We start from the raw sequence: 27,132 nt of genomic DNA on the forward strand, positions 1-27,132 counted from the left end.
TAGGTGGCAGAACTGTTTATTGCTAATTATCATGCACTTTCCACTAGCGCCTAAGTTATAATTAGAAATTATCTAATGAAACAGCATGTATTCTAAAATGCACAGTTTAACAAGTTCACTAGCATTTTAAGAGGCCACACATATATTGTTCTGTAGTAACCTGTTTGTTATATGATAACATACATCATCAGATTCTTTGGAACCTAAAAGTAAACATCAGAGAACTGAATCTGCTACAAAAGAGCATGAGGAGGAAGATGATGATGAGGAAGAAGAGGGTGATGATAATGAGGAGGATGATGATGATGATGAAGATGATGATGATAACCGAGGAGCCACAACACGGGCAGCCTCCAGATTAGAAGCCCAGAGGTATTTATGTGTGAAATATGTTAAAGGCATACATCACCAAAATGTGAAAACGTTTCTATGAGTTGTTATATAAGATTGGAAAAGAAATGAACACATATGCACACCTAAATGATTCAGGAAGGGACCTGTTTAGTGGTTTTTTAATTCGTAAAGAGGTGCAGAGGAGAGGGCCACAACCCTGACACTAGGTTGTGAGTTTTAGAAAACAAAGGAAGAGAGGGTATCCACAGGTTGTGGACCCCTCGCGTCCCCTGCACACTCAGGGTACTGTAGCTAGACAGACAGTAGGTATAGTTTTCTAGGAGAAGATGTATATCTACATATTTTAGGAAAAGTTTCTTACAGTTAATTTTAATGGTAATTGTTTGCTTAATACAATTTTCGGTATATCTGCAAAGAAAATTTAAAAGAGGTATCTCTGCAACCTGATACTCTATAGCATAGCAATGTTCATAACAAATAATCTTCACAGTGATTTTCAGGAGGACTGATATTTGTTTAATCACAAATATTAATCTGTTGGTTATTATAGATATAACATGTATTCACGTACATCAAATTTAATCCAAAAGTTAGATATATTGTATGTAATACAAAAATGGGCAAATATGTAACAGTCTCTGTTATTATTCACAGGAAATGGTACATAGCATTCTCAACGCGTATCGGGAAAAAGATTCCCTTCATCAGGAGTGATTATAATGGTTCTTCAAAGTATATTCATCTTCATAAACATTCATCATTTTCTAAACTTCAGTGGCAAATTTTTTCAGGCTATCTATAAGAGAGATCATAATTCTCAGAATCTGTCTTGCTCACATTTTGCTGTTATTCTATTGTAGGGTCTATTAAATATCATACTTTATCATACCTCGCATAGGTGCCCCAAGATTGTCTCTAATGCTGTGTTGGCAGCAGTAATACAGGATCAATTCCAGTAGTTTATATAGGTGAGTAGATCGCCTAAAATCCAAATATTGAATCACCTTAGTACCAAGGTAATGAATTTTAGCAATGTATCTTGTATGTATCATATCCAGGAAGATAAGGGATGACAGAAAAAAGTAGAGAAAAGTACCTTGATCTTGAGTCTGTAAGAGTTTCTTGCAAAGGTGGCTTGTCTAGCCCGGGTGTCCCGTTAAACCGGTTGGAGCTTTCATTAACTGTGGGTGGTTAAATAACACTTCAGGGCAGTTCTAATGTCTCTGGGTAATAAGTGCAGATGTGTGCATTTGGTATTTAAAGTAAGGGACAGGCAGCTTACCTGCCAATCACATAGGTCCCATAGATCATAAGTCAGGGTGCCTTTCGCCAGGTGAATTATTGCTCAACTGGATCTCCTATCAGAGGAGAAAGCAGAGTGTGGTAAGAGATAGTTATGGAGCCTATCTTGTTCGGGGTGTTCACTGGTTCACTATGTTGTACTGATCATTTATAAGAAGGCCCCTAAGTGGAAATCTTCGTTCATACCATAAGGGTTCATACTGTCCAGTTTGTCGATCCAGTACAGTTCACGTTGGTCCAATCTTTTGGAATGGTTACCCCCTCTTGGTGCTTTTGTAACAACTTCTAGTATCTGGAACCGTAATTGTGCGACTGTGTGTCTGTTTTCGGTGAAATGTCGCGCCACAGGTGATCTTACATTCTTTGTCCTGATGTTGCTTTTGTGCTCATTGCACCTCTCTTTCATTTTCCTTTTTGTCTGACCCACGTATTAAATCCCACATGGGCAACTCAGGGCATAGATGACTGACTTAGAATCGCAGGTGGCAAAATGTTTAAGTTTGATCTTTGCTCCTGTTCTTGGGTGTCTTATGTAGTCACCTTTGGTGATATTGTTATAATTACCACAATGTAGACATACAAAGGTTCCTAGTTTTCTGGTGTGTAGTGTTTGTTGTTGTTGTAGCGGGATACGTTCTGCTCTTACCAATTGGTCCCGAAAAAATGTCTCCCTCTTTTGTAAGCGATAAGTGGTGGTTCTGGAAAGAGTTTCTGTAGATGGGTGTCCATCTGGATGATCCTCCAGTTTTTCCTTATCAGGCGAGTAATATGATGACTTTGACTTGAATATTTCAGAGTATATAGGAACAGAATCTCCATGTGTTCTGGTTTTTTCTTAAGGAGTTCTTCTCTTGATTTCAAGTTCGATCTTGCCTTTGCTGCACTGATAATATTTTCTTGGTAGCCTCTCTCTAAATATTTGTTGGTCATTTTGTCCATTTCGATTGTTAGTGTAGATTCAACAGAGGTGATTCTCTTAGCCCTGAGGAACTGGCTATACGGTAAGTTATTTTTTAAATGTCTTGGGTGATGACTCATGTAATGTAGACTATTGTTATATAAGATTGTTGTTTCACAGATCCTGAATAAATCATTACAATTATGTTTGATTATTTGTCCAAATAGGTGTTTGTTTTGTTGAAACAAATTTAAGTCAAATAGACTTATTAGCTGCATAAAATGCACAAATCGGATAGTCAGGACCACAGTGTTTTTTTATACATGACACCAGAGTTGATACACAATATTTTTGAGATTTGGCCGTGAAGAATAGCAGATATGACTGGACTGAACATCCTATAAATATTTTAGGAAATACCAAGCCAAAGCATTTCTACTCAATACATCTTGAACATTTCCATTACCACAGTGTATTTGGCCTACTGAGGATGTGTGTATACTGCAAAAACATACAACTCTACCTCATTCAAAACAGAGGGGTCTCCTTTCCTATAGTTCTATAAGTCAATGGGGAAGGGAAAGTGGGACAGGAGCCGTTGCAAATTAGGATTCTTGATTGGTGTTTAGGAAAGATTTTTATTTTTATGATAAATCTTCCCTATCTATGTCAACCCCAGAACCTTTTGCTGGCCTTTATGATTATTTTTTCATGTTCCTGGGTGAGTGGGAATGTTTTCCTCCTCTCACCCATTCTTTTCCTCTTTTAATGGGTGACCTTTTTATGTCTCTCCATAGTGTATGTTTGGATTTATAGTTCTCTATCATTTTTGGGCTGACTGCATTTTACTATGGCAGCACAATGCATCTTTTCTGCAGTCTTGCTGGGTTGTTGTTGGGGCTTCCCTTTTTAATTTGTCTTAACATACCTTGGGTGAACTACTGTTCCCAAGGGTAAAGTGGGATGCCCATCCCCTTTACATTTTATATGCGAGACCAGCACACCCCACCTTCTGTGGAGTGCTAGGGAGATACATGGTATCCCCTTTCTCACTGACCGAGTACATTTTTTGTTACAAAGGAAGCGAACTCCAATGGCTGCGTGCAGTGGTTATACTTTAATGACATTTTAAAATCAGCTGCAGTAATGCACAGGAGGGTCACCATTCTGCTAGAGTGGTGTCTTCCTTCTTTTTTCGCCATTTTGAGTATGCTTTTTCTTTCTTGGGTCTTCCTCTGGGGGAGGTCTTGGTTGAAGTTTTCTCTTCCGCAGGAATGCTGTCTGTTTCCCGCCGAGACTCCAGTGTGTCTGTGAAGGCCGGAAGCGAGGGAGGAGTCCCAAACTCTGCAGCCCTTTTGTCTTCCAGTGTGCCTGAAAGGAACCATTTCCTACTGGGGGGCTGGTTGTCCAGATTGGACAGTGTGAGAAACCAGAAGGTGTCTCACCCACTAGTCCTCAAGGATCTCTCTCTCAAATGGCCAGGGCATGACCATCGCCTTTGGGTCCAGACCCTGCGGTTGGACCAGTGCGGGAGGATCACTTGGGTGAGGGGTGTTGTGGGAGTGGGACACCGGATAGCGAGATGCAGTATCTCTCCAATGTAGCACCTGTACCCCATCCTACCAAGTAGGATATATAGGAACTCCTCCCACCCCCTTGCCTTTCACAAACACTTCCATACGGACAGCCCGCTCTGGCAGAAAACAGACTCGCACCCGTGCAGTATAGCTGACAAGTCCTGCTACCATGGCAATGCGAGGTCAAGCAATTACGGACAGTCACTCACACCTGACTTCCATTAAACTTCCCCACATGGATAAAAGGCGGAGCACGAGAGCACGCTCTGAGCAAGGCACAGCACACAAAGGAGTAGCAGTTCCGAGAAGGCAGCTGAACAAAGAGAGAAAGACGATACACTGGGATGGGTTTGCAAGGCAGGAAGTACCCTTGACCTTTCCGACAGGAAACCGTTACTTTCAAAAACCTTTTAGATCAGAAAACATAAGGCCAGGAAGCCAGGCTAAAGAATCCTGCATTGTGTGCCAGAGATACGAGAGTCAGTCCTGCGTAGCTGACCAAGCCGAGAAGGAGCAGCCACCGCCGTCGTATCGTCCTTGGCTCCAAGAACAAAGTAGCAAAAAGAGATCAACACAGCCGGTGAGTTGAGGAGGCCGATGCAAGACCGGCCTGTGTTGAAGTCAAGGTTGCAAGCAGCAACATTGTATAATGAAAGCAGGAACGAACATTGTTAAACGCATCTGATGAAAGACACGAGTAAAGCTGAATAGCTGGTGAATGGTTGAACTTTGAGAAGGAAAGATATGATACCAGTGACACAGTGGTCCGGCTCCGCGTGGGTGCTCAATCAAAGGTCTCTGTAAAGGTATCCAGCCAAGAGGTGGCAGGAACAAAAGTAACAATATTGTATGAAGTGAATCAAAGTGGTCCTGTGCCGGTTAAGCCAAACCCATTGCACATTCGAAAGTCTGCGATGGTTGATTTCAAGAGGAAAACATAGAAAGTGAGATTGCAGCGTCAGATCCTGAATGAGGGAGACAAAATGGGAATTTTGTGCTAAAAGGATCCAGGCCCGAACGAGGGAGATCCATGATCTGAGTCCGAACGAGGGAGATCTATGGTCCGAGCCCAAACGAGGGAGACCAGTTGTGAACATTGTGGTAGAAGGGGTCCAAATTTGAAGGAGAGAGACCTGTGATAAAAATTGAAAACAAGAACTTTGTAACACTCACCTGGTTCCCACGGAGGCGCGGGCGTGGTCTGGACGGCAGTGGCCTCTTCGAAGGAGATGTTCAGCACCCTGAAGATGGAGTGGGCTGGGTTCCCAAATCCGGCTTGTCTGGCTCGGATGAATACCCTTCTGTGAGCGAAAAGGAAGGGTTAATACTCTGCGGGTTTTGTGTTGATCTCCCGTTCCCCTTCTCACCCTCCTTGCAACCCTTCTGTAATTCCCTGTGGAGACTCACCTTAGGGATTGAAAAGGCGAGCTCTCCATCCTGCTTCTGATGCAGGGGCGTGTTGGGATCCAGTTACGTCACTGGATAGTAAGTTTGAGTTCGCTTGTCTGTTCCGGTAAGTACCGTAAATGTTTATGGCAAGCTTGAGTCTAAACTGTTCCTCTTCTCTTTTGCAGGTAATGGAAGACTCCGGGCTGAGGGCGGTTTCCGTCGAAAACCTGATTTCAGGTGAGTTTTGGTGTAGGCTCACTACTGTCTTTTCCTGTCTCTTTTTCCTTAGGGGCCGGAGTTCGAGAATGCCGAAGAAATGGAGCCGGTACGAAGCAGAAGCTGAGTCCGACCTGTAAGCAGGTAAGTTTTAAATAGTTCGTTTGCTATGGTTCTTGCATTCACTAATGTGATGTTTGCTTTTTCCCCATAGGGGCCGGGGTGCTGAAATGCCCAAGGAATGGCAGCGACCCGAAGGTAAGAAGAATTAGCTTGGCGGGTAAGCTTCTTGGTTATTTTCCCCTTCTCACCTTGCTTTCTTCTCTTCGTCTCCCCGTAGGTGCTGGAATGCTGCAGGAGATCCGGATGGGCGTCGCAGAGCCGAAGGCGCCACGTGCAGGTAAGAGAAGTGCGCCGAGATGTATGCGACGCGGTGAGTATTTAAAATGATGTCTTTTTGCAGGAACGTTGGCGTGCTGAATCCGGAATGCAGCTTTAACAGGTAAGGTTTGTTTTCACCTGTTTCTTCTTCCCTTTTCTATCCTTAGGTGTTTCCAGGAGGCTGGCAGGCGGGGTCGAGGACTGGAGCAGGAGCAGGCACGGTGAGCGTCCAGCTGCTATGAGCAGAACAACGCGAAGCGTGGTTTGCTGTCTGGGCGTGGCTTAAATAGCCTTTCAAGTAGTCCCAGGTATGTATCCTTCCACTGAAGGTATGTATCTTGCCACCAGCCACACCCGTGTGGTTAAGTAGTTCCTTTTTCATCTGGAAGTTGTAGAATGATCTGCCAGGTAAGGAAATTGCAGCATGGTCTGCCAGGTAAGTTTGCACCAAACACTATTCCTTCCATATCTTGTATGAGCCTGGCGCCGATGGTGCCAGGACTGTTATCCCTTATGAGCCTGACGCCAACGGCGCCAGGACTGAGTCCAAAGAGCCCCTATCTGGGGTGGCTGGGACTTCCCTAGTATACATGTTGCCTGCCTCTGAGGGTGCCGGGCCCTGTCTGGCTCCTTGGAGGTAGGCATCATGACAAACTTGTACATATGAAAATGCTGAGCAGAAATGAACTTGGTACTTAATTATTGCGACAGGCCCTCTGCAGTAAGAGACTTTTATTTGAAACAGAAGCTTTGGCAAAAGGCCCTGATACCTTTGCTTTGGAACTCTAACCTCATGGCAGAGAAGCCAGAGTGTGTGTGAAGCCCAAGTGTGCTGCCTTGTCCTGTGCTGTAAATGTGGGGAAGGGAAGCCAACTGTTCAACCGACCTGACATATTGTTTCTTGAAAACTTTTTCCTTTTTGCATACACTATCGTCCCACCCCATTTGGTTTTTAGAAGTAAGGATTGGAAATAGGTTTCTGATACTTGGTAATCTGCTTAGAATCACATGATGTGCATATGGTCCAACATCCAGTGGTAACCGCAGAGTATTGCATCTTGTCTTTCGGGGACCGAAAGGGGACGTCGGCATAGGCGTGTCTGTAACACTATCCCTATTGTGACGTGTAGTGTATCCAAAATCCCTCACGCGCCGAGGTCCCTCAGATTGTTTTTTTCCGCCCAGATAACTGGTCGCCCTATAGCGTAGCTCTTACAGAAGAGACATTATTTATCTTCTACCGACTTGTCGGTTATTCCCCGTTAAGTCACTTAAATCACAAGAACATCTTCAAAGAAGACTGCGGGGGATTCGTCTATGTCGGTGGATTTCGGCACCGAAGACCCGTGCCGGACTTTCCACGTGGTCGGGCCCTCTGGCCTTTACAGTAGGGAGAGTGGGGTCAGGGTGGCCATATTTTCGGTATGCCTTTCCTCCTTTCCGTTCTTTACCCTTTCGGTCTGGTCATTTTCCCCTTTGGCTATGGAAAGGACTCCTTTTCAGTTCTGCCCTAAGTGTAGGGTCAGATATCCTTGGAAGGACGAACACAGGACATGCAACGCCTGTCTCCCCTTAGATCATGATGAAAAGCGGTGTGCGGCCTGCAAACTTCTTTGGCCTAAAACCCTTAAGGAGGACCGTGTAAAGCAGTGGCCCACATACGGTATGTCGCAGGTGGAACTCCCTTCCCCCACCACCACACCCGCTGAGAGTGACGGGGACACCTCAGATGACCAAACATCCGTTGCGGATGTAATAGACCTTCAGGCGGACAAACGCCCGTCCCCGACCCTTTAAGACCTGACTCCAGTCTCACTTCAGGGACAACACCCGGCGACAGGGGCGTACAAACGCATCTCACTAAACATACAACCCCTGCACCAGTTTCGGAATCATCGTCGAAAAAGGTGAAAGCGCCAGCGGGGTCGGTGAAAATTTTGGCGGTTTCCTCGGATAGTGCAGATCCAAAGCCTTCCCCGCAGCAGAGGGCACTCTAAGACCGGCAAGGGCGCCTCTCCAAAATCTTCATACGTCGAAGCGTGGAAATCCGACGCTACGACAGTCCCAAGGCCGCGGTAGGCCTGAAAACTACAACTAGGCCTCTAGTCGAAAAACCGACCGCTAGGCCCACTAACGCCACGGAAGGTAACACACATACCGCTAGACCATCGAAGCAATTATCGCACACCGATTCGGCCATTATCGAAGACGGCATCGATAGAATTACTGCGGCGGTGGGAGTTGTCCGGTTCCGTGTAAAATCATGGGGCAAGCCACGGACAAACCTTCGGATACAGTTTGGGGCCCCGATTCTCGGGATACCTATGAGGACAGTCAAGAGCCTCTTTCCAACACTCTAAGAGACTCTTTTTGGCGCCGTAGGGCAGAGGACAACGTTTTTCCACCCGTATGCCCGCCTGTGTCCTCCAAATGGACTAGGGAGAAATTCGAAGGGTGTATGGACCAGCTGGAGAAGACTATCAGTTTTTCTGATCATCCACCCCCAAAAAGGTCTCGTGGAGAGCCTATCCCTCAATCTTCTTCTCATGTTCAAGAAGATAAGCCTTCTGTCCCCATCCAGCAGGAAGACATTGTCCACATGGACACCAATAGGAACATTTCTGCAGAATTATGAAGAGGAACAGCAGGGTACCACAGACAATTGGGAAGAAACCCAGCAAGAGGGAACAGACCCATGGACACTGCCACATCAAGATCAGGACACTGATGTTTTGTGCCTAGATTGCCCTCTGTCCACACCGCCTCGCCAGGCCTCACCTGTAGATGACCAGAGGGCTTTCAACTCTATGTTAAAGAAGGCAGCTGAACACTATAAGATCTCTACTCAAGAGGCTGCGCCTGAGCAGGATTTTGTAGAGGATATCCTTAAGGAAAAGCCTCCATCTAGCCAAGCCATTCCCCTCCTTAATTCCATCAAGAGAAGGTTGGTTCCCTCCTTGGTGTCACCAGCTCAAACCCGAGCAGTGAACCTAAGAGTGGAAAAGTTGTTTTGGCCGTCTCCTTCCGACCCTCAATACATCAGGGGGCATGCCATCCCCGACTCTCTGGTAGTGACTCTCACCCGAAAGATGACATGGGTACCCCTTGCCACTGGGGAGGCACCACCGGACAAGGAATCAAAAAGGCTGAATGCTCTAAGAAAACGAGTCAACATTTAACAAAAGAAAGACTCGGGAATACAAATAGCCCCGAGATTCGTCCCCTTAATAAGGCTTGCAACTGCTTCCGAACAAGAGAATCTCGCGGCTCCCATGTGGGCCCTCCCTAAACATGAAAACCACCGAATTGATGACGAGCTTTGCAAACAAACCAATTATGTCAGTGGGTAATACAAACACTTTTAATATTTTATTAAATTTACAGTAATATGATCATATTAATATGATTGTAAAATACAGCACAAAACACTGAACTATTAAAAACACATTTCATATCATTTTGATTATACAAATTACAAAGTGCTGTTAAACCATAACTCAAAACACTCTAAAAAACCTAATCTGATAAACTATTTAACAGAAAAAACTGACTTCTCCAGCCTGGGGTCTGGCATGGATTCACATGCTCATGAATATTCCCCGTCGTCAGGCTGGGAATCCTCGGTAAAGAAAAATCAGTATCAGTTTCGTTTCTGATCTGTCTTTCGTAGTAGTAACCAATCACTGATCTCTGCGTCATACTGACCACAGCCAATGACTGCCATCTCCCTAAGCCCCTCCTCTGGCAGCCATCTTCAGATTTTTACCGCATGTTCAAGTGTTGGGATCCTCGTGCTATTGCTCTCGAGCTTTAGTGCATTTTCGTGCTTTTTCATAGGAAAATTCTCTTTTTTCGGTCAAAAGAGCCTCAAGCTCCACCGTTTCTTTATCCGATCAACAGGGACCCATGTCGGATTCTTCCACGCCCCTCAAGGGTGAAGATTTCATCGAGCCACGCTTTTGGAGGACTCCAGAAATTTCTCAGACCCATCTTGGACATGGCCCAGGAGAAGGGAAGCTTGACGCCCGGAAAGCTGTTCAGGGTCTGCCCTGGATGCCAGCTTCAGAATGTCTTTAAGGAGGATGAACACTCCCTTTGCCTCTACTGCCTGCATGAGGACAAGACCCACGTGGAGAAGGACTGTGCGTTTTGCGGCAATATGTCGGAGCGGACCATGAAGGACCGCAATCTGCGTCTCGCCAACTGGCTGGAAGGGAAGAGCCCGTCAGGCGAGAAAAAGAAGTCCGAGCGGTCTTCTAAGACCTTTGAGGGCGCCCCGGCGACGGGGGCCCAACAGAAGGCCAAGCACTGCGAGTCTGCTGGCACCGGGAGCGTAGAACGGTCGGGCTCTACGGTTGCCAGGCAGGGTGCATCCTCCCCGGCGCCATCAACCACGAGCCAACGCTCTGGCTCGGGTAAGAGGAAGGCCGAGCACCCGGCGAAGCTCCTGGAGAGACCCCGGTCGAGCTCGAAGGCCCCATCGGAGGGGGAGCAAGGCGGTGACCCTCCCCCCAAGGAGAAGGTGGTGAGCGCACCTAAGGTGGTGAAAGCCTTGATCCACCCTGCCAAGGCCTCTGTCGAGACAGTCGCCGCGGCCCTGGCTCAGCCTGTGGAGGCTACACCAGTGGAGGCGACCTCGGGGCCCAGAGTCTCCCTGCCACCGCGGAGGGAGTCCTCTTTCAAGCCCATCGACAGGACCCCCGTGAAACCTCCGACGGAGAAGAAAAAGGGGGGGGGCTGGAGGTCGTCGTGGATTCGGCCTCAACCTCTGAAGAGGAGCTGATCGAAGTCTTAAGCCACGGCATTGTGTGGAAGAAGACCAGCCCGTCAGGAGGGACCCCGACGTAGGAGACGACGAGAACATCGAGGGTGCCGACGAGGCTCCTGACCGCCCGTCGGAATCCCCTCAACCAGTGCCACAGGACAACTCGGCGGCCATTTTGTTGGCTATACAGTCCTTATGCTCGGAGATAAGGACGAGATTGCCGTTACCACCAACAGAGGAACCGCTCCCGACGGGGGACCCGGAGCCAGGCCCTTCTGGGAGCCCTCCTCCTAAGAGAAGAAGGATTCATCCTCCACCTCCTTTTCAACCATCGCGCCCTGCTCAACCCTCCTCCCCGTCCACGACCTGTGGGGATGATACGGGGACGGACACGGCCGCGACGGGTACAGACGACGAGGTTTACGACGAGGATCTTCCATCGTCACCTCCTCCCCGGGCTTCCCCGCCCGACGAGATTGGATCGTTTCATGCCATGATCGCCAGGGCATCCAAGCTTTTCCAGCTCTGCCCGGAAGAGAAGAAGGAAGGTTTCCTTTATCAACGGCGCAAGACCAAGAGGAAGACGGTCCTCGCTGTACCTCTACTGGACGATATCTGGGATGAGGGTCTCGCCCTCCTCAAGAACCTATCCATAACGCCTGCGAGAAGGGATCGGTACGAGAAGAAGTCTCCGCGGCGGCCAGGAAGAAAGCGGGGGGGGCTTCGGCCTCTACGTCAACTTCCCCCCCCGGACGGCGAGGGAAAGAAATTGGACACGATGGGACGCAGAGTCATCTCATCGGCAGCGATTAAGGCTGCCAACGCCTTGGCTATCGTAGCCCGCTACGACAGGGAGTTGTGGTACAAGATCGCCCCCCTGCTGGACTTCCTACCGGACGACAAGAGGGCGGAAGCCCTAGAGATCTTGCAGGAAGGAGAAGTGGCATCGGACCACGCCATTACGATAGCGACGGACATCGCTGACACTGGGTTTCGCCAGTTGGGCAACGACGTGTGCCTTAGACGGCGTGGATGGCTCAAGGCAACGGACTTCCGGCAGGACGTGCAGACCAGAGTTTTGGACATGCCGTTCGACGGGAGCAACCTGTTTGGGAAAACAGTGGACGATTCCCTACAAGCCATCAAGACGGACACGGAGACGGCCCGGGCTCTTGGTGTTCTCCAGCGACGGCCGCCCTTTCGGAGTGCTGGAGGCAAGTAGGGTGCCTCCAAAGGTTCCGGCGGCGGATATTCCACCTACCATCAAGCAGCCCGTTCGTCGTCACAGGAGGCCTACAGGGGACGAGGCAAGTCGGGCGGACCCCGCCGTCGTCGCCAGGGTGGACAAGGCAGCAAAGCCTTGTCGAAGCAGAACTGAACCGGCCGTAGGGTCGGGCCCCCACCGAAGCATCCCGGTAGGAGGCCGGCTGGCGAACTTCATCAGCGTGTGGGAGTCCATCTCCACCGACCGTTGGGTGCTGGACGCCCTGGCCCAGGGTCACGCGCTCGAGTTTCTAAAGAAGTTCCCGCGCGTCCACCCCGTGACCAGGAAGGAACATCATGTCCCTCAGCTTCTCTTGGAGGTAAAGGCGATGCTCAAGAAAGGCGCCATCGAGCTCGTCCCAAAGAGGCTTCGGGGCTCCGGAGTTTACTCAAGATACTTCCTCGTGAAGAAGACAGGAGGATGGCGTCCCATCCTGGACCTACGACGACTGAACAAATTCATCAAGGCACAGAAGTTCCGGATGGTCACCCTCCAGCACGTCCTGGGTCAGCTGGTGGAGGGCGATTTCCTGTCGTCGTTGGATTTTGAGGATGCTTACTTCCATATCCCCATCCTAAAGGGACACCGAAAGTTTCTCAGGTTCGTGGTCCAAGGGCGTCACTACCAGTTCAGAGCCCTTCCCTTCGGATTGAGGTCGGCACCCAGGGTGTTCACCAAGTGCCTCGCACCGGTGGCGGCGCGGCTGCGCCTGGAGGGGATCCACGTCTACCCCTACCTGGACCACTGGCTCATCCGAGCAAAGACAAGGGAGTTCGCCGCGGAGCACACGGCGAGGACCGTCCAACTACTCACGGACCTGGGATTCTCTATAAACTACGCCAAGTCCCATCTGGTGCCCGCGCAAGACACACTGTTTCTGGGAGCAAAACTCGACACAGTGGCGCTTCTGGCCTCTCCGTCGGAGTAAAGGACGAGAGCCATCATGGGCAAGGTGCAGCGGATGCTGGTTGCGGACGCGGCCAGGGTGAGGTCCATCAAATCCCTCCTCGTAATGATGTCTTCTTGCATTTATCTCATCCGCCTGTGCAGGCTTCGGATGCGCCCGTTACAGGAGTTCCTGGACGCTCGCTGGATCCAGACGACGGGCAGCTTCGAGGACAGGATCACACTCGACGAGAGCTTCCGACGAGCAATCCGGTGGTGGGGCACCCGCACGCATCTGACGGCGGGCATGGACTTCCAGACCCCGGGCCACCAGAAGACCATGACCACGGATGCCTCCCTGGAAGGGTGGGGAGCGCACACCGAAAATCTGCACGCGAGAGGCCTTTGGCTTCCGACGGAGAAGTCCCTCCATATCAACGTCCTGGAGCTCCGTGCAGTGTTTTGGGCCCGCAGGTCCTTTCTTCCGTCCCTCAAGGGCAAGGTGGTGAGTATCTTCACCGACAACACCACCACCATGTTCTACATCAGGAAGCAGGGCGGCACCAGGTCCCCAGCCCTGTCCAAGGAGGCGCAGGATCTGTGGCATTGGGCCGTCACCCAAGGGATGTTTCTGGTGCCGTTTCATCTGGCAGGAATAAAAAACACCATCGCCGACTCGCTCAGCAGAGAGCTGCGCTCGTGCCACGAGTGGGAACTACGACAGGATCTAGTGGACCGCCTCTTCTGACGGTGGGGCACACCCCAGATCGATCTGTTCGCGACGGCGACGAACTCCAAGTGCCGGAGGTTCGCCAGCAGGTTTCCCCAGCCGAGGAGCATGGGCGATGCTTTCTCGTTCCCCTGGAAGGGCCTATTTCTATACGCGTTTCCCCCCCCATTGCCGTTGCTGATCCGGCTCATCAACCAGCTCAAGAGGTCACGGTGCAGGATGATCCTCGTCGCACCTGCGTGGCCGAGGCAGATATGGTTTCCGGACCTTCTGGACTTGTCAGCGTCCCCGGCATTCAAGCTGCCAGTGGACGCGGATCTTCTCTCCAGGGAAGGAGGCGCCATCCTCCACCACGACCCGAAGTGGCTGAACTTGCAGGCCTGGCTCCTGCAGCGTTAGAGTTTGGAGGTTACTACTTACCGGCCGACTTCGGAGAGGTTCTTGCAAAGGCCAGGGCGTCCTCAACTCTTAAATGCTACGGACACAAATGGAAGAGGTTCTCTGTCTGGTGCCACGCACAGAAGATTAACCCTCTACGGATTACGGCTCCTCAAGTACTGCCGTACCTACTGACGCTGGCCAAGGCTGGACTGGCGCACGCTTCCATCAAGATTCATCTTGCTGCGATCTCCCGATACACCAGAACCACGGGACGGACGTCTTTGTGGTCTCATCGTCTGGTGAAAGAATTCATGAAGGGACTGTTCAGATCGTTCCCGCCGGTGAAGGCTCCGGCCCCGGCGTGGGAGCTCAACGTGATGCTGACCAAGCTCATGGACCTCCGTTCGAGCCTCTGCACTCAGCTCCGTTGACGTTCTTGTCTTGGAAAACAGCGTTTCTTGCGGCCATCACCTCTGCACGACGGGTGGGAGAGATACAGGCCCTTTCCTGCAAGCCCCCGTACTTGACTTTTCACGACACGAGGGTAGTGCTTAGGACGCACCCCTCCTTCATGCCCAAGGTGCCGTCGGACTTCCACCTCAACGAACCCTTGGTGTTGCCTGTTTTCTTCCCGTCGCCTTCGTCGCCGGCTGAAAGGACTTTGCACTCGCTGGATGTAGCTAGAGCGCTGAAGTTCTACGTGGACCGCACGAAGAGTTTTCGGAAGACGTCACAACTTTTTGTGAACTTTGGACCTGTCAATCAGGGGAAGGCTCTCTCAAAGGCTTCCATTTCCAGATGGCTCTCCGGCTGTATCATGTACTGTCATCAGTTGGCAAACCGACCGCTGCCCGGCCGTCCAAGAGCCCATTCCACCAGAGCGATCGCAGCTACCACGGCGTTCCTATCTGGTGTGCCCCTGCTGGACATCTGCAGTGCTGCTACGTGGAGGTCGACGCACACCTTCACGAAATTCTACTGCGTCGACCGGGATTCCAGGGAGGAGTCCAGGGTCGCCCAAGCAGTGCTGCGCAACCTGTTTGCCAAAGGTGAGCCTGGTGAGAAGGTAAGAGATGCTTAATGTTGAGTTGTTGTATTGCTTAATGTTGAGCCTGTTGCCACCTCCCGTGGTTGTGCATGTGTGTACTGCTATGTATTCTTTTATTCATGAGCATGTGAATCCATGCCAGACCCCATGCTGGAGAAGGAACAAGTTACTTACCTGTAACTGTTGTTCTCCAGCATGGGTCTGGCATGGATTCACATGCAAATCCTTCCGCTACCCCTCTGCGGCTCTTCACTTGGTCATACTGCCACTTCACGTGCTACCAAATCTGAAGATGGCTGCCAGAGGCGGGGCTTAGGGAGATGGCAGTCATTGGCTGTGGTCAGTATGACGCAGAGATCAGTGATTGGTTACTACTACGAAAGACAGATCAGAAACGAAACTGATACTGATTTTTCTTTACTGAGGATTCCCAGCCTGACGACGGGGAATATTCATGAGCATGTGAATCCATGCCAGACCCATGCTGGAGAACAACAGTTACAGGTAAGTAACTTGTTCCTAATAGTACAGAAAAAGAGACCCTATAAAGTGATAAAACACTCCTATTAGATACCAAAGATAGTCCCTATCATAGGGGGTACTTTCTTTCAACACTTTATGTCCTTATTCTATGAATCCGCATCAGACCTGGTATGCGGTTCGCAATTATTCCATTCTTCATTGCACAATGTTGGTTAAAGTACAACACACAGAAAAACCTGACATGTTTCGTTCTCTAACACTAGTAAAAACAATGTGAGAACTTCTTCAGGGGTGAGAAAGATGGCGATGGCGATTTATCGAAGCAAAAGGTCTTCGCTCCTTAAAACACCATATATCAACAAGATTGTATTATCTTCATGGTGGACTTCATGTAACCTAGGGAGGGACAACATAGAAAAACAGCTGTGAGTATAAGCTGAACATTCTTAACTTGCACAAAACCAACAGGAATATAATTGTCCTGTTGGTGGCTCACCGTATAGCAATTCACAATTAATGTTAATAGACGGATGGGTAAACAGGTCTTCGTAGTAGACACTAACAGCTCTGAAAACAAAACAAAATACACCAATTGAGAAAACATGTGCCAAGCGACCATGCCTCTGTTAGTCATGGCAAAATACATTTTTATTAAAACAAATCTCCCTCGGAAACTGTACAGAAAATACCAAAGTTTCTCACTGATTTGGTACTATCTCTTTTCTGTGACAGTCACTTTCTCTCCAAAGAGAATAATGGTGCACAGTGTCAACGAAGGTGGTGGCTGTCTTAACCTACAGACCTCACTTCTTGCATATGAAAAGAGAGAAGGTTCACCCTCTAAAATCGCTCTCTTAAACCTCAGTGCATATGGCAGCTAGTGATTAACACATATTCTGGTGAAAAATGGTACCCTATATCCCATGTGCCACTAAAAGAGAAAGAAGGGTGTGTGGCTTACCCTTGGTGGAGTCGTAAGCCGCTATCGCTGGTGTTAGACACGGACACGTTGTAAATTCCGATGTCCCTTTCGTATGCGGTCGAGCCGTTAAATGTGATTAATGGGGAAAGCGGCAGCGCCGTCCTCGTATAGCAGGGAGAGACAAAGACAAACCTGTGTCAAACAACACAAACACAGGTTACTAAATGGGTCCTTAACCACCATAGAAAGGTCTCTAACGTTTGTTACTGCAATACTATGCTGGGTACAAAAAATGTCAGCAACAAACACATTCACAACTCTCCGCCGGAAAACTAAACGAGAGCTCTAACTGCCACTTACTTCACAGAATACTGAAGCCGTCTCTTTTGCGTCTGCTCGTACCGTGTGACTGGTCCCTGCAGCACCACGGGTCTCAAGCTGCATGGCTTAAATAGCCACCAGTTAGTAATAATTAACACCTGTTACTAGGTGTAACCCAATTGGTGGCCTGCTGCGGCTCGCCTGACGTTAACATGAGCAGCAGCATCTGCTTCTTGCAAACCGCAGCGGAGCTTCGTAAAAAACAAAACTACTTACACAGCTTGCCTTCGGGAAAAACAGTTTGCATAGGGGACGCCGGACTTGTGAAAAGTGCTCCTGTGTGTCTGCACCATTTAATGGTCTCAACCTATGCCATTCCAATCAATGGCCTCGTTAAGTCCTGGTTCTGTGGTTTCACACCAAAAAATAAGCCACGTTTCTTTTGTCTGTAATCTTTTGGTGACAAACTCGCCATTTAGACCTGAATCAACACACACCTCAACTCATTTTCTTTGATTCATCATCAGAAAGTGACTCACTAACGGGGCTGTGATCACTTTATTTTTAATACAACTTTTGTGCTCAGAGATTCTTACCTTCACCTTACGGCTAGTCATGCCTATGTACATTTTATTACACGGGCACCAAATTGCGTAAATTACATTATCTGTGTTGCAATTGGTAAATTTATTCTGAGACCATAGTGTATTCAAGTGTATGTCCACTTGCACCAATCTACTAGTTTGGTGGCAATTAGTACATTGGCCGCAGGGTGCGTGACCTACTAATTTCCGTAAGCCCCATAGTTCTGTAATACTCCTCTGTTGAGGGTGACATTTGGTTATATCATTCTTAGTAAGGAGATCTTTCAAATGAGGTCCTCTTTTAAACGCGCTCATTGGCTGCTCCACTGGGCACTCACCCCCTAAGAGGATGTGCCAGTTCTTCCTAATGATTTGAACCACTTGGTTGGCCAAGGGGTTGTAAGTACTCACGAACACTAGATTTTTCTTCTCTATAGTGCGGTCATGATATTCAAGAAGAGCTGCACGATTGTTGTTCATAGATCTTTTGTATGCACGCTTGATTATTTTCTTAGGGTACTGTCTGGCTTCTAATTTAGAGCCTAGTACTTGTGCCTCAGAGCGGAAGATCTCACGAGTAGAGATATTCTTTTTGAGGCGCAAAAATTGGCCAAAAGGAATATTTTCGCTTGTATGGCGTGGGTGGCAACTATCAAACACAAGAAGAGAATTCCGATCCGTGGATTTGTGGAACGGTTTTACTTTCAGGGTGTTAGACCCAGTATCCACCCAGATAGTCACATCTAGAAAATTGATTTCCTTATTACTCTGTGTTGAGGTAAACTTCAACTAACGACTTTGTTTATTAATCCACTCTACAAAGTCACCAAACAGCGCTAGGGACCCATTCCATACGATCATTATATTGTCACCACAAGCCCAAATTAGAAAAAAATGGGTTTGTGGGGCTGTAAATGGTGCTCCTTTCAAAACTTTCAACATATAAATTGGCTGCTGACAGAGCCACAGACGACTCCATCGCCTTCCCATGTACTTGATGGTAAAGTTGGCCGTTGAACATGAAATAATTTTCTGTCAACGCCATTTCGGCACACCAAAGGATAAAGCTGTTGGGTGTCGTTCCTTCAGTCCTTTTGGTCAGCAAAGTTTCTTCTAACACTGACAATGTTTCCTGTTGTGGAATACATGTGTAGAGAGACACAATATCCAAACTGACTAGGAGTTGGTGCCTAGGGTCGAACTGCATGTCTTCCACCATGTTGATGACTTCGGTGGTATCTTGTATGTAAGAATACATTGCTGACACGTAGGGTTTAAGGTACCTATCTGCGAACCGCAAAAGTGGTTCGAGAAGTGCTCCTGTTCCTGAGACAATAGGACGTCCCGGAGGATTTTCCAAAGTTTTGTGGATTTTGGGGAGAACGTAAAACTTAGGTATTGTGGGATTCCTCACTTGTAAGTAGTCACTCTCCTGTTGGCATATCCAACCTCTCATTAGAGCCTATTCGACTTTGGTGGTGACTAGTAGAGTCAATCTTATAGTGGGATCTTCACTGATCGTTTGATAGAAGCCTCTATCATCAAGTTGGCGGAGGCATTCGGTGATATAATCTTGCCTATTTAACATCACGATCGCTCCTCCTTTATCCGCCTTACGCAAGATAATTTCGGAATTTGTACTTAAACTCTTCACAGCCAACTTCTCAGAATTACTTATATTTTGAAACGGTCTCTTATGCTGTTGAGTTTCCAGAAGTTTAAGATCATGCCAGACTTGTTTAGTAAATACTACCGCTTCCGGAGTATAGCTGGCAACTGGGGGATTAAACGTGGATTTATTCCTGAAACCGCTTTCTTTACTTTGGTCATCATAGATATTATGAGCAAAATATTGCTGCAAATGTATTTTCCGTATTAGTTGTTCTACTTCCACATGTGTATGGAACTTGTCATACTGGACAGTGGGAACAAAACCGAAACCTTTATTAATCAGGGAGACTTCATCACCTGTCGGGGTATATGAAGACAAATTCACTAATAGGGTCTGTTGCTGCGGAGCACCCTCGGTGCTTCGTCCCAGTTGTCTGGGTCCAGGCAAGGATCTAAAAAACCTTGCTGCTGCAATTGTTGTGGCGGCGCCCCGATGGGGTTACCTTGGTTTCTAGGATAGAAACGTCTCCTATTACGGGTATTGCATCCCGATCTTCTCTGATTCCTGCCACGATTGCGGGACCCCTTATAGCCTCTTTGTTGGGGAAAGCTGTTGCTGCTCGAGCTCCCTGAGCTAGAGGAAGTATTGCCATAACTTACTTGTTTTTGTCCCCCTTGTCTTGGGCCTCCTTGTTGTTGTCCTGCAAAGGGATCGTACCCTTCTTTTGTATATCGGAACTCATTCTCATGCGAGAACTGTAAAAGGTCTTTTTTCATTCGCGCAATGCGATCCTGTGTACAAAAATCTTTGAAATATGAAATTTCTTTCCGGATTTCCTCCAAATGTTTTTTGTAGGTCTCTAGTGGTACTAACTTCTTGATCTCTTCCTCCATTTTCTCAACATCTCCCGAGATTTTAATCGTCATGGCTCGACAGTATCGATGATAAGGATTGTCCATCCAGTTGTCCACTCCTGCTATCATGTCGTTGTTATATGTTACCAGTCCTTCTGCCAGGCAAGATAGTGTGGTGTCCTGCCATTTGTTATTGACATGTTTGCACCCTTTCAACATCAGGTAGGGTAATCACCTCAGCTGCCGCATGCACTACGCGGATAGCGAATAATACCACGCTATTCGCAAGTTACGCTGACGCTCAGTGGAACCTACGTCAAGAAGGTGTCCAAGAGGTTCCAGAACCCGTCAAGTCCAGGCTTCTCTCTATTGTAATCGAGGGAAGACAAGTGAACCAGAATGTGATTAAAAACACCCTGAACACGGTTGAAACAGGAAGGTCTCTGGCCCAAGGGACCCTACTCAAAAGACATGCTTGGCTGCGCACCTCAGGGTTTAAACCGAAACGCAGGCCTCTCTCATCAGTAAGCCTATTGAGGAAGCTAACCTCTTCGGGAAAGCAGTTGATGAGGCCTTGGAAACAGCCAAGAAGGAACATGAGACTCTTAAGTCCCTGCAACAGATCACACAAAAACTTCCTCCCAGAGAGGTAATAACTCTCGGCCGTCCTTTCGAGGGCAAGTCAAAACAACTATGGCATGGGAAATTTTAACACAGGACAATCTTCAGGAAACCTCGCATACTACCCTTCAAGGGGTCAGCGATGCGGCAAAGGCAGAGGTAGAGGCTCCAATCCTAGAGGAGCCGCAGCCTCTGGTCAGAAATGACCATCAGATCCAGGTCTCCTCTCATGTCACCCCGGTCGGGGGGCGATAAACATCTTTCCTCACGACATGAGAGGGGATAACTTCAGACCAGTGGGTCATAAAGACGGTCGCCAACAGGTACTGCGTGGAATTTCCCGACCTCCACAATTCAGACCACCGCGCTCACGGCGCCTTTCACCGGACCATCTGGAGATCCTGAATCAAGAGTTGGAACCGCTGCTGGGAAAGGACGCCATAGAACCCGTCCCTATTCTTCAGGTAAACAAGGGTATTTATTCAGTGTACTTCCTTGTACCCAAAAAGGACCTCACCATGCGCCCTGTTCTAGACCTCCGCCCAGCGAAAACGTTCATAAAACTTCAAAAGATTTGCATGGTAACACTACAGGAGGTGATCCCACTGTTGAAACAGGGGGACTACCTTGCAACATTGGACATGAAAGGTGCGTACTTTCATATTTCAATTTTGCCAGCGCACAGAAAATATCTAAGGTTCATGATCGAGGACAGGCATTACCAATTCAAGGTACTCCGCTTCAGCCTCGCCTCGGCGCCAAGGGTGTTTACCAAGGTCCTGGCAGTGCTTGCAGCACACCTGTGCAGGCTATCCGTCCCAGTTTACCCTTACCTCGACGACTGGCTCATCACAGGGGACTCATACAACACATGTTTTTCGAACACCCAAAAAACAGTAGATCTTCATTTCAGTCTGGGTTTCTCGATCAACGAGAAGAAATCCAGTCTAGTCCCCAGTCAAACAAAACAATTTCTGGGGGCTCTAATTCGGACGGAAGACGGTCTCGTCTTCCCCTCCAACGAGAGGGTTCAGAACATGCTTTTACAGATTCCTCAATATGTAGCTAGTCGGAAGTGACGGTGCGCAAAGCCATGCGCTTGCTGGGAATTATGTCGTTGTGCATATACTTAGTTCCCCACGCGCGGCTGCACATGCGTCCCATGCAAGAGTGGCTCAACAGCCAGTGGTGTCAGGCCAGCGGACAATGGGAAGATCTGGTAGTTGTCTCGCCAGCCCTCGTTCTCTCTCTGCAATGGTGGTCAAGAGAAAACCTCTTGAAGGGGAAAACCTTCACCACCCCTGCAGTGGAAGCCACTCTCACGACAGACGCATCTCTCACGGGATGGGGGGGCTCACCTGCTTCAGCAGACAGCACATGGAGTGTGGTCCCCTCAAGTAGCGTCCGACCATATAAATTTACTGGCGCTATTAGCGGTGTTCAAGGCGGTAAAGGCCTTTCAGATGCAACTGCAAGGGGAAGACAGTGCTGATTCTAACGGTCAGCAGTACAGCCATGTATGACCTGAACAACCAGGTGGGCACTCACTCTCCAGGGCTATCCAAGCTGTCCCAAAACATTTGGATATGGGCTCTCAGACACAAGATGTTTCTGCTGTTCCAACATGTTCCAGGGGAACTCAATCTTCCGGCAGACGTGCTCAGCAGAGACTTTCCTCTGCCCGAAGAATACGAATGGCGTCTGCACGAAGACATTGTGTCCAACGTCTTCACCGGGCTTCCCAGAGATCGACCTGTTCGCAACTCAGGAGAACGCCCAATGCCAAGATTACGCCTCCTGGTACCCCCAGAACCGCTCCAAGGGGAACGGTCTCTGGATAACATGCTCAGGGAAATATGTCTACGCTTTCCCCCTCCCCTTCTCAACAAGATAGTGTACAAGATGCACCAAGAACCAGTTACCATGATACTGGTGACCCCAATGTGGGCCCGCCAACCCTGTTTCGCTCACCTGATGGAAATGTCCCTCTCCCCACCAGTGAAACTATCCTGCCCGTACAACATGTTGTCTCAGGACAGGGGGGGAGACCCTACACCCATGCCCACAAACTCTGAATTTAGCAGCTTGGCTCCTGAGATCCTATAGTTTGGACACCTACAGCTCCCTCAAAGGTGCATGGACATACTCAAGGAAGCTAGGAAACCGAACACACGTTATTGCTATGCCAGCAAATGGAAACGTTTTGTCATCTGGTGTAATTCCAAGGGTGTCAATCCCATCGACTGCTCACCCACACACATTGTGCTGTACCTAACCCATCTGCTGGACAGTGGGTTAGTTTTCAATTCCCTAAAGGTTCATCTGGCTGCACTGTCAGCCTACACCACTTCACAACAAAAGGTTTTGTGGTGGAAGATACCAGTGATTAAGGCCTTTATGGAAGGGGTTAAGAGTATTTACCCTCCCATTGCTCACCCAGCTCCTGGGTGCGATCTAAATGTGGTTTTGACCAGGCTCATGGGAGCTCCCTTTGAGCCTATGCATAAATCAAGTCTAAAAGACCTTCTATTAGAAGAGTTGGCGAACTACAGGCTCTTTCTGTTCTAGACCCCTTTGTCACAGTCCATGTGAACCAATCGATTGAACTACCTACTTTTTCCATAATCCCACTAGCATTTGCCGAAAGAAGCCTACACACACTAGATGTGCGCAGGGCAGTCATGTTCTATCTGGAAAGAACTAAACCACTGAGGAAAACTAGCCAATTTTTTGTTTCAGTGGCAGCTGGTAGAGAAGGGGATCCTGCCTCTAAATCAGCTATCTCGAGGTGGATTGTCAAATGCATCACACTACGTTACACTCTTGCTAAGAGAGAACTGCCCTTCAAACCTAGAGCACATTCTACTCGAGGCACTGGGGCATCCGTAGCATTCATTGTAAATGTTCCCCTTGATTCCATTTGCAAAGCAGCAACCTGGAGTTCTGTACACACCTTTACAAAACACTATTGCCTAGACACTCATTCTAGATCTGATTCCCAGGTGGGACAAGCAGTACTAAGACATCTTTTCTCTACTGTTCCTTCTCACAACCCACCTCCAACTCCGGGTACTGCTCCCTAGTCTATGCACAGCATGTGATTCTAAGCAGATTAACAAGCATCAGAAGACATGCATTACTTACCGTAATAGCATTTCTGATGATTGTATCTGCTTAGATTCACATGCGCCCTCCCTACCTCCCCGCTCGGGGTGGAAGGAACATAGACATCTTACTACTTTCTCTCTTTATGTACTCACTCACTATAGCCTTGGGCTCCCCCATGGCAGAAAAAATACAATCGGAGGGACCTCGGCGCCTGAGGGATTTTGGGTACACTACACGTCACGATAGGGATAGTGTTACAGATACTCCTATGCGGACGTCCCCTTTCGGTCCCCGAAAGACAAGATGCAATACTCTGCGGTTACCACTGGATGTCAGACCATATGCACAGCATGTGAATATAAGCAGATACAATCATCAGAAATGCTATTACGGTAAGTAATGCATGTCTTATTAGTATGGGCCCTTTTATTTTGACAGATTCGACTAGGACTGTGTTATTATTTGATGTTCGTAGCTTGCTCCCATCTTGAGATGTAGGTTTAGATAGGCATTCAACCAACCCATTGAAGTTCAGTAAGCACCTTTGAACTGTCATCACTTGTTTCGGACATCACTGTTTGTTACCATGCCTTTCTTACAATAGCCAGATGCCCCTTTCTGTAAACTGCAGGGAGAGTTTGAAGAAGTTGTGCTTGGGTTCCTGGATGAAAGTCTGATTCTGGAAGCTGAAGACAAGTCGACTGAAGCGGTCTCTAAAGAGGCAGATGAAGAAACGACAGCTGTAACTGGTTCCAGCGACTGGAGAGCCAGTTGTGTAACTGGAGGCTGTTTTGACATTTCCTTCTGAGTGAGTTGGGGGGCCCAAAGGCGACCTGGGGGTCGCAGAGGCTGGTGAGACTCGCTAGTCTTGAGACGACCTGCAAAACGAGCCATCCCTCGATGTGTTACGACCTTTCGTGGCTGCAAACTGCCAATACCAAGGGACCTCAAGCCTGAGTGCTGTGCAACATCTTCCGAAGTCCGATTCCTGCTGAAACTTTGGTGGACTGGTACTGGACCTCCAGAGACATGATTCGAATCTCTGAAATCCCCTCATCATAGTGCTGGACCGAGAGAGTGAAGAGAATCCGACCAGCGATATTCGTTCTTTATATGGTTCCTGTGAAAGGGCTAAATCACCAAAAAGTAATATCTAGTGCAACACATTCGATTAAGGCTGCCAACGCCTTGGCTATCGTAGCCCGCTACGACAGGGAGTTGTGGTACAAGATCGCCCCCCTGCTGGACTTCCTACCGGACGACAAGAGGGCGGAAGCCCTAGAGATCTTGCAGGAAGGAGAAGTGGCATCGGACCACGCCATTACGATAGCGACGGACATCGCTGACACTGGGTTTCGCCAGTTGGGCAACGACGTGTGCCTTAGACGGCGTGGATGGCTCAAGGCAACGGACTTCCGGCAGGACGTGCAGACCAGAGTTTTGGACATGCCGTTCGACGGGAGCAACCTGTTTGGGAAAACAGTGGACGATTCCCTACAAGCCATCAAGACGGACACGGAGACGGCCCGGGCTCTTGGTGTTCTCCAGCGACGGCCGCCCTTTCGGAGTGCTGGAGGCAAGTAGGGTGCCTCCAAAGGTTCCGGCGGCGGATATTCCACCTACCATCAAGCAGCCCGTTCGTCGTCACAGGAGGCCTACAGGGGACGAGGCAAGTCGGGCGGACCCCGCCGTCGTCGCCAGGGTGGACAAGGCAGCAAAGCCTTGTCGAAGCAGAACTGAACCGGCCGTAGGGTCGGGCCCCCACCGAAGCATCCCGGTAGGAGGCCGGCTGGCGAACTTCATCAGCGTGTGGGAGTCCATCTCCACCGACCGTTGGGTGCTGGACGCCCTGGCCCAGGGTCACGCGCTCGAGTTTCTAAAGAAGTTCCCGCGCGTCCACCCCGTGACCAGGAAGGAACATCATGTCCCTCAGCTTCTCTTGGAGGTAAAGGCGATGCTCAAGAAAGGCGCCATCGAGCTCGTCCCAAAGAGGCTTCGGGGCTCCGGAGTTTACTCAAGATACTTCCTCGTGAAGAAGACAGGAGGATGGCGTCCCATCCTGGACCTACGACGACTGAACAAATTCATCAAGGCACAGAAGTTCCGGATGGTCACCCTCCAGCACGTCCTGGGTCAGCTGGTGGAGGGCGATTTCCTGTCGTCGTTGGATTTTGAGGATGCTTACTTCCATATCCCCATCCTAAAGGGACACCGAAAGTTTCTCAGGTTCGTGGTCCAAGGGCGTCACTACCAGTTCAGAGCCCTTCCCTTCGGATTGAGGTCGGCACCCAGGGTGTTCACCAAGTGCCTCGCACCGGTGGCGGCGTGGCTGCGCCTGGAGGGGATCCACGTCTACCCCTACCTGGACCACTGGCTCATCCGAGCAAAGACAAGGGAGTTCGCCGCGGAGCACACGGCGAGGACCGTCCAACTACTCACGGACCTGGGATTCTCTATAAACTACGCCAAGTCCCATCTGGTGCCCGCGCAAGACACACTGTTTCTGGGAGCAAAACTCGACACAGTGGCGCTTCTGGCCTCTCCGTCGGAGTAAAGGACGAGAGCCATCATGGGCAAGGTGCAGCGGATGCTGGTTGCGGACGCGGCCAGGGTGAGGTCCATCAAATCCCTCCTCGTAATGATGTCTTCTTGCATTTATCTCATCCGCCTGTGCAGGCTTCGGATGCGCCCGTTACAGGAGTTCCTGGACGCTCGCTGGATCCAGACGACGGGCAGCTTCGAGGACAGGATCACACTCGACGAGAGCTTCCGACGAGCAATCCGGTGGTGGGGCACCCGCACGCATCTGACGGCGGGCATGGACTTCCAGACCCCGGGCCACCAGAAGACCATGACCACGGATGCCTCCCTGGAAGGGTGGGGAGCGCACACCGAAAATCTGCACGCGAGAGGCCTTTGGCTTCCGACGGAGAAGTCCCTCCATATCAACGTCCTGGAGCTCCGTGCAGTGTTTTGGGCCCGCAGGTCCTTTCTTCCGTCCCTCAAGGGCAAGGTGGTGAGTATCTTCACCGACAACACCACCACCATGTTCTACATCAGGAAGCAGGGCGGCACCAGGTCCCCAGCCCTGTCCAAGGAGGCGCAGGATCTGTGGCATTGGGCCGTCACCCAAGGGATGTTTCTGGTGCCGTTTCATCTGGCAGGAATAAAAAACACCATCGCCGACTCGCTCAGCAGAGAGCTGCGCTCGTGCCACGAGTGGGAACTACGACAGGATCTAGTGGACCGCCTCTTCTGACGGTGGGGCACACCCCAGATCGATCTGTTCGCGACGGCGACGAACTCCAAGTGCCGGAGGTTCGCCAGCAGGTTTCCCCAGCCGAGGAGCATGGGCGATGCTTTCTCGTTCCCCTGGAAGGGCCTATTTCTATACGCGTTTCCCCCCCATTGCCGTTGCTGATCCGGCTCATCAACCA

The 27,132-nt window shown here is 49.4% G+C and overlaps 1 protein-coding gene across 2 annotated transcripts in view; it reads left to right on the forward strand.

Moving 5' to 3' along the window:
- Positions 1 to 27,132, forward strand: part of BOD1L1 (biorientation of chromosomes in cell division 1 like 1) — a 926,227-nt gene that overhangs the window by 749,536 nt on the left and 149,559 nt on the right. For both annotated transcript variants that reach the window (XM_069631944.1, XM_069631943.1), the window contains exon 19: positions 192 to 372. In XM_069631944.1, the coding sequence (XP_069488045.1) occupies positions 192 to 372 (181 nt within the window). The remainder of the gene's footprint in view (positions 1 to 191; positions 373 to 27,132) is intronic.

The sequence above is a fragment of the Ambystoma mexicanum genome, chromosome 6q (genome assembly GCF_040938575.1).
Source record: "Ambystoma mexicanum isolate Mex_15411 chromosome 6q, UKY_AmexF1_1, whole genome shotgun sequence".
In the NCBI taxonomy this organism is placed as follows: domain Eukaryota; kingdom Metazoa; phylum Chordata; class Amphibia; order Caudata; family Ambystomatidae; genus Ambystoma; species Ambystoma mexicanum.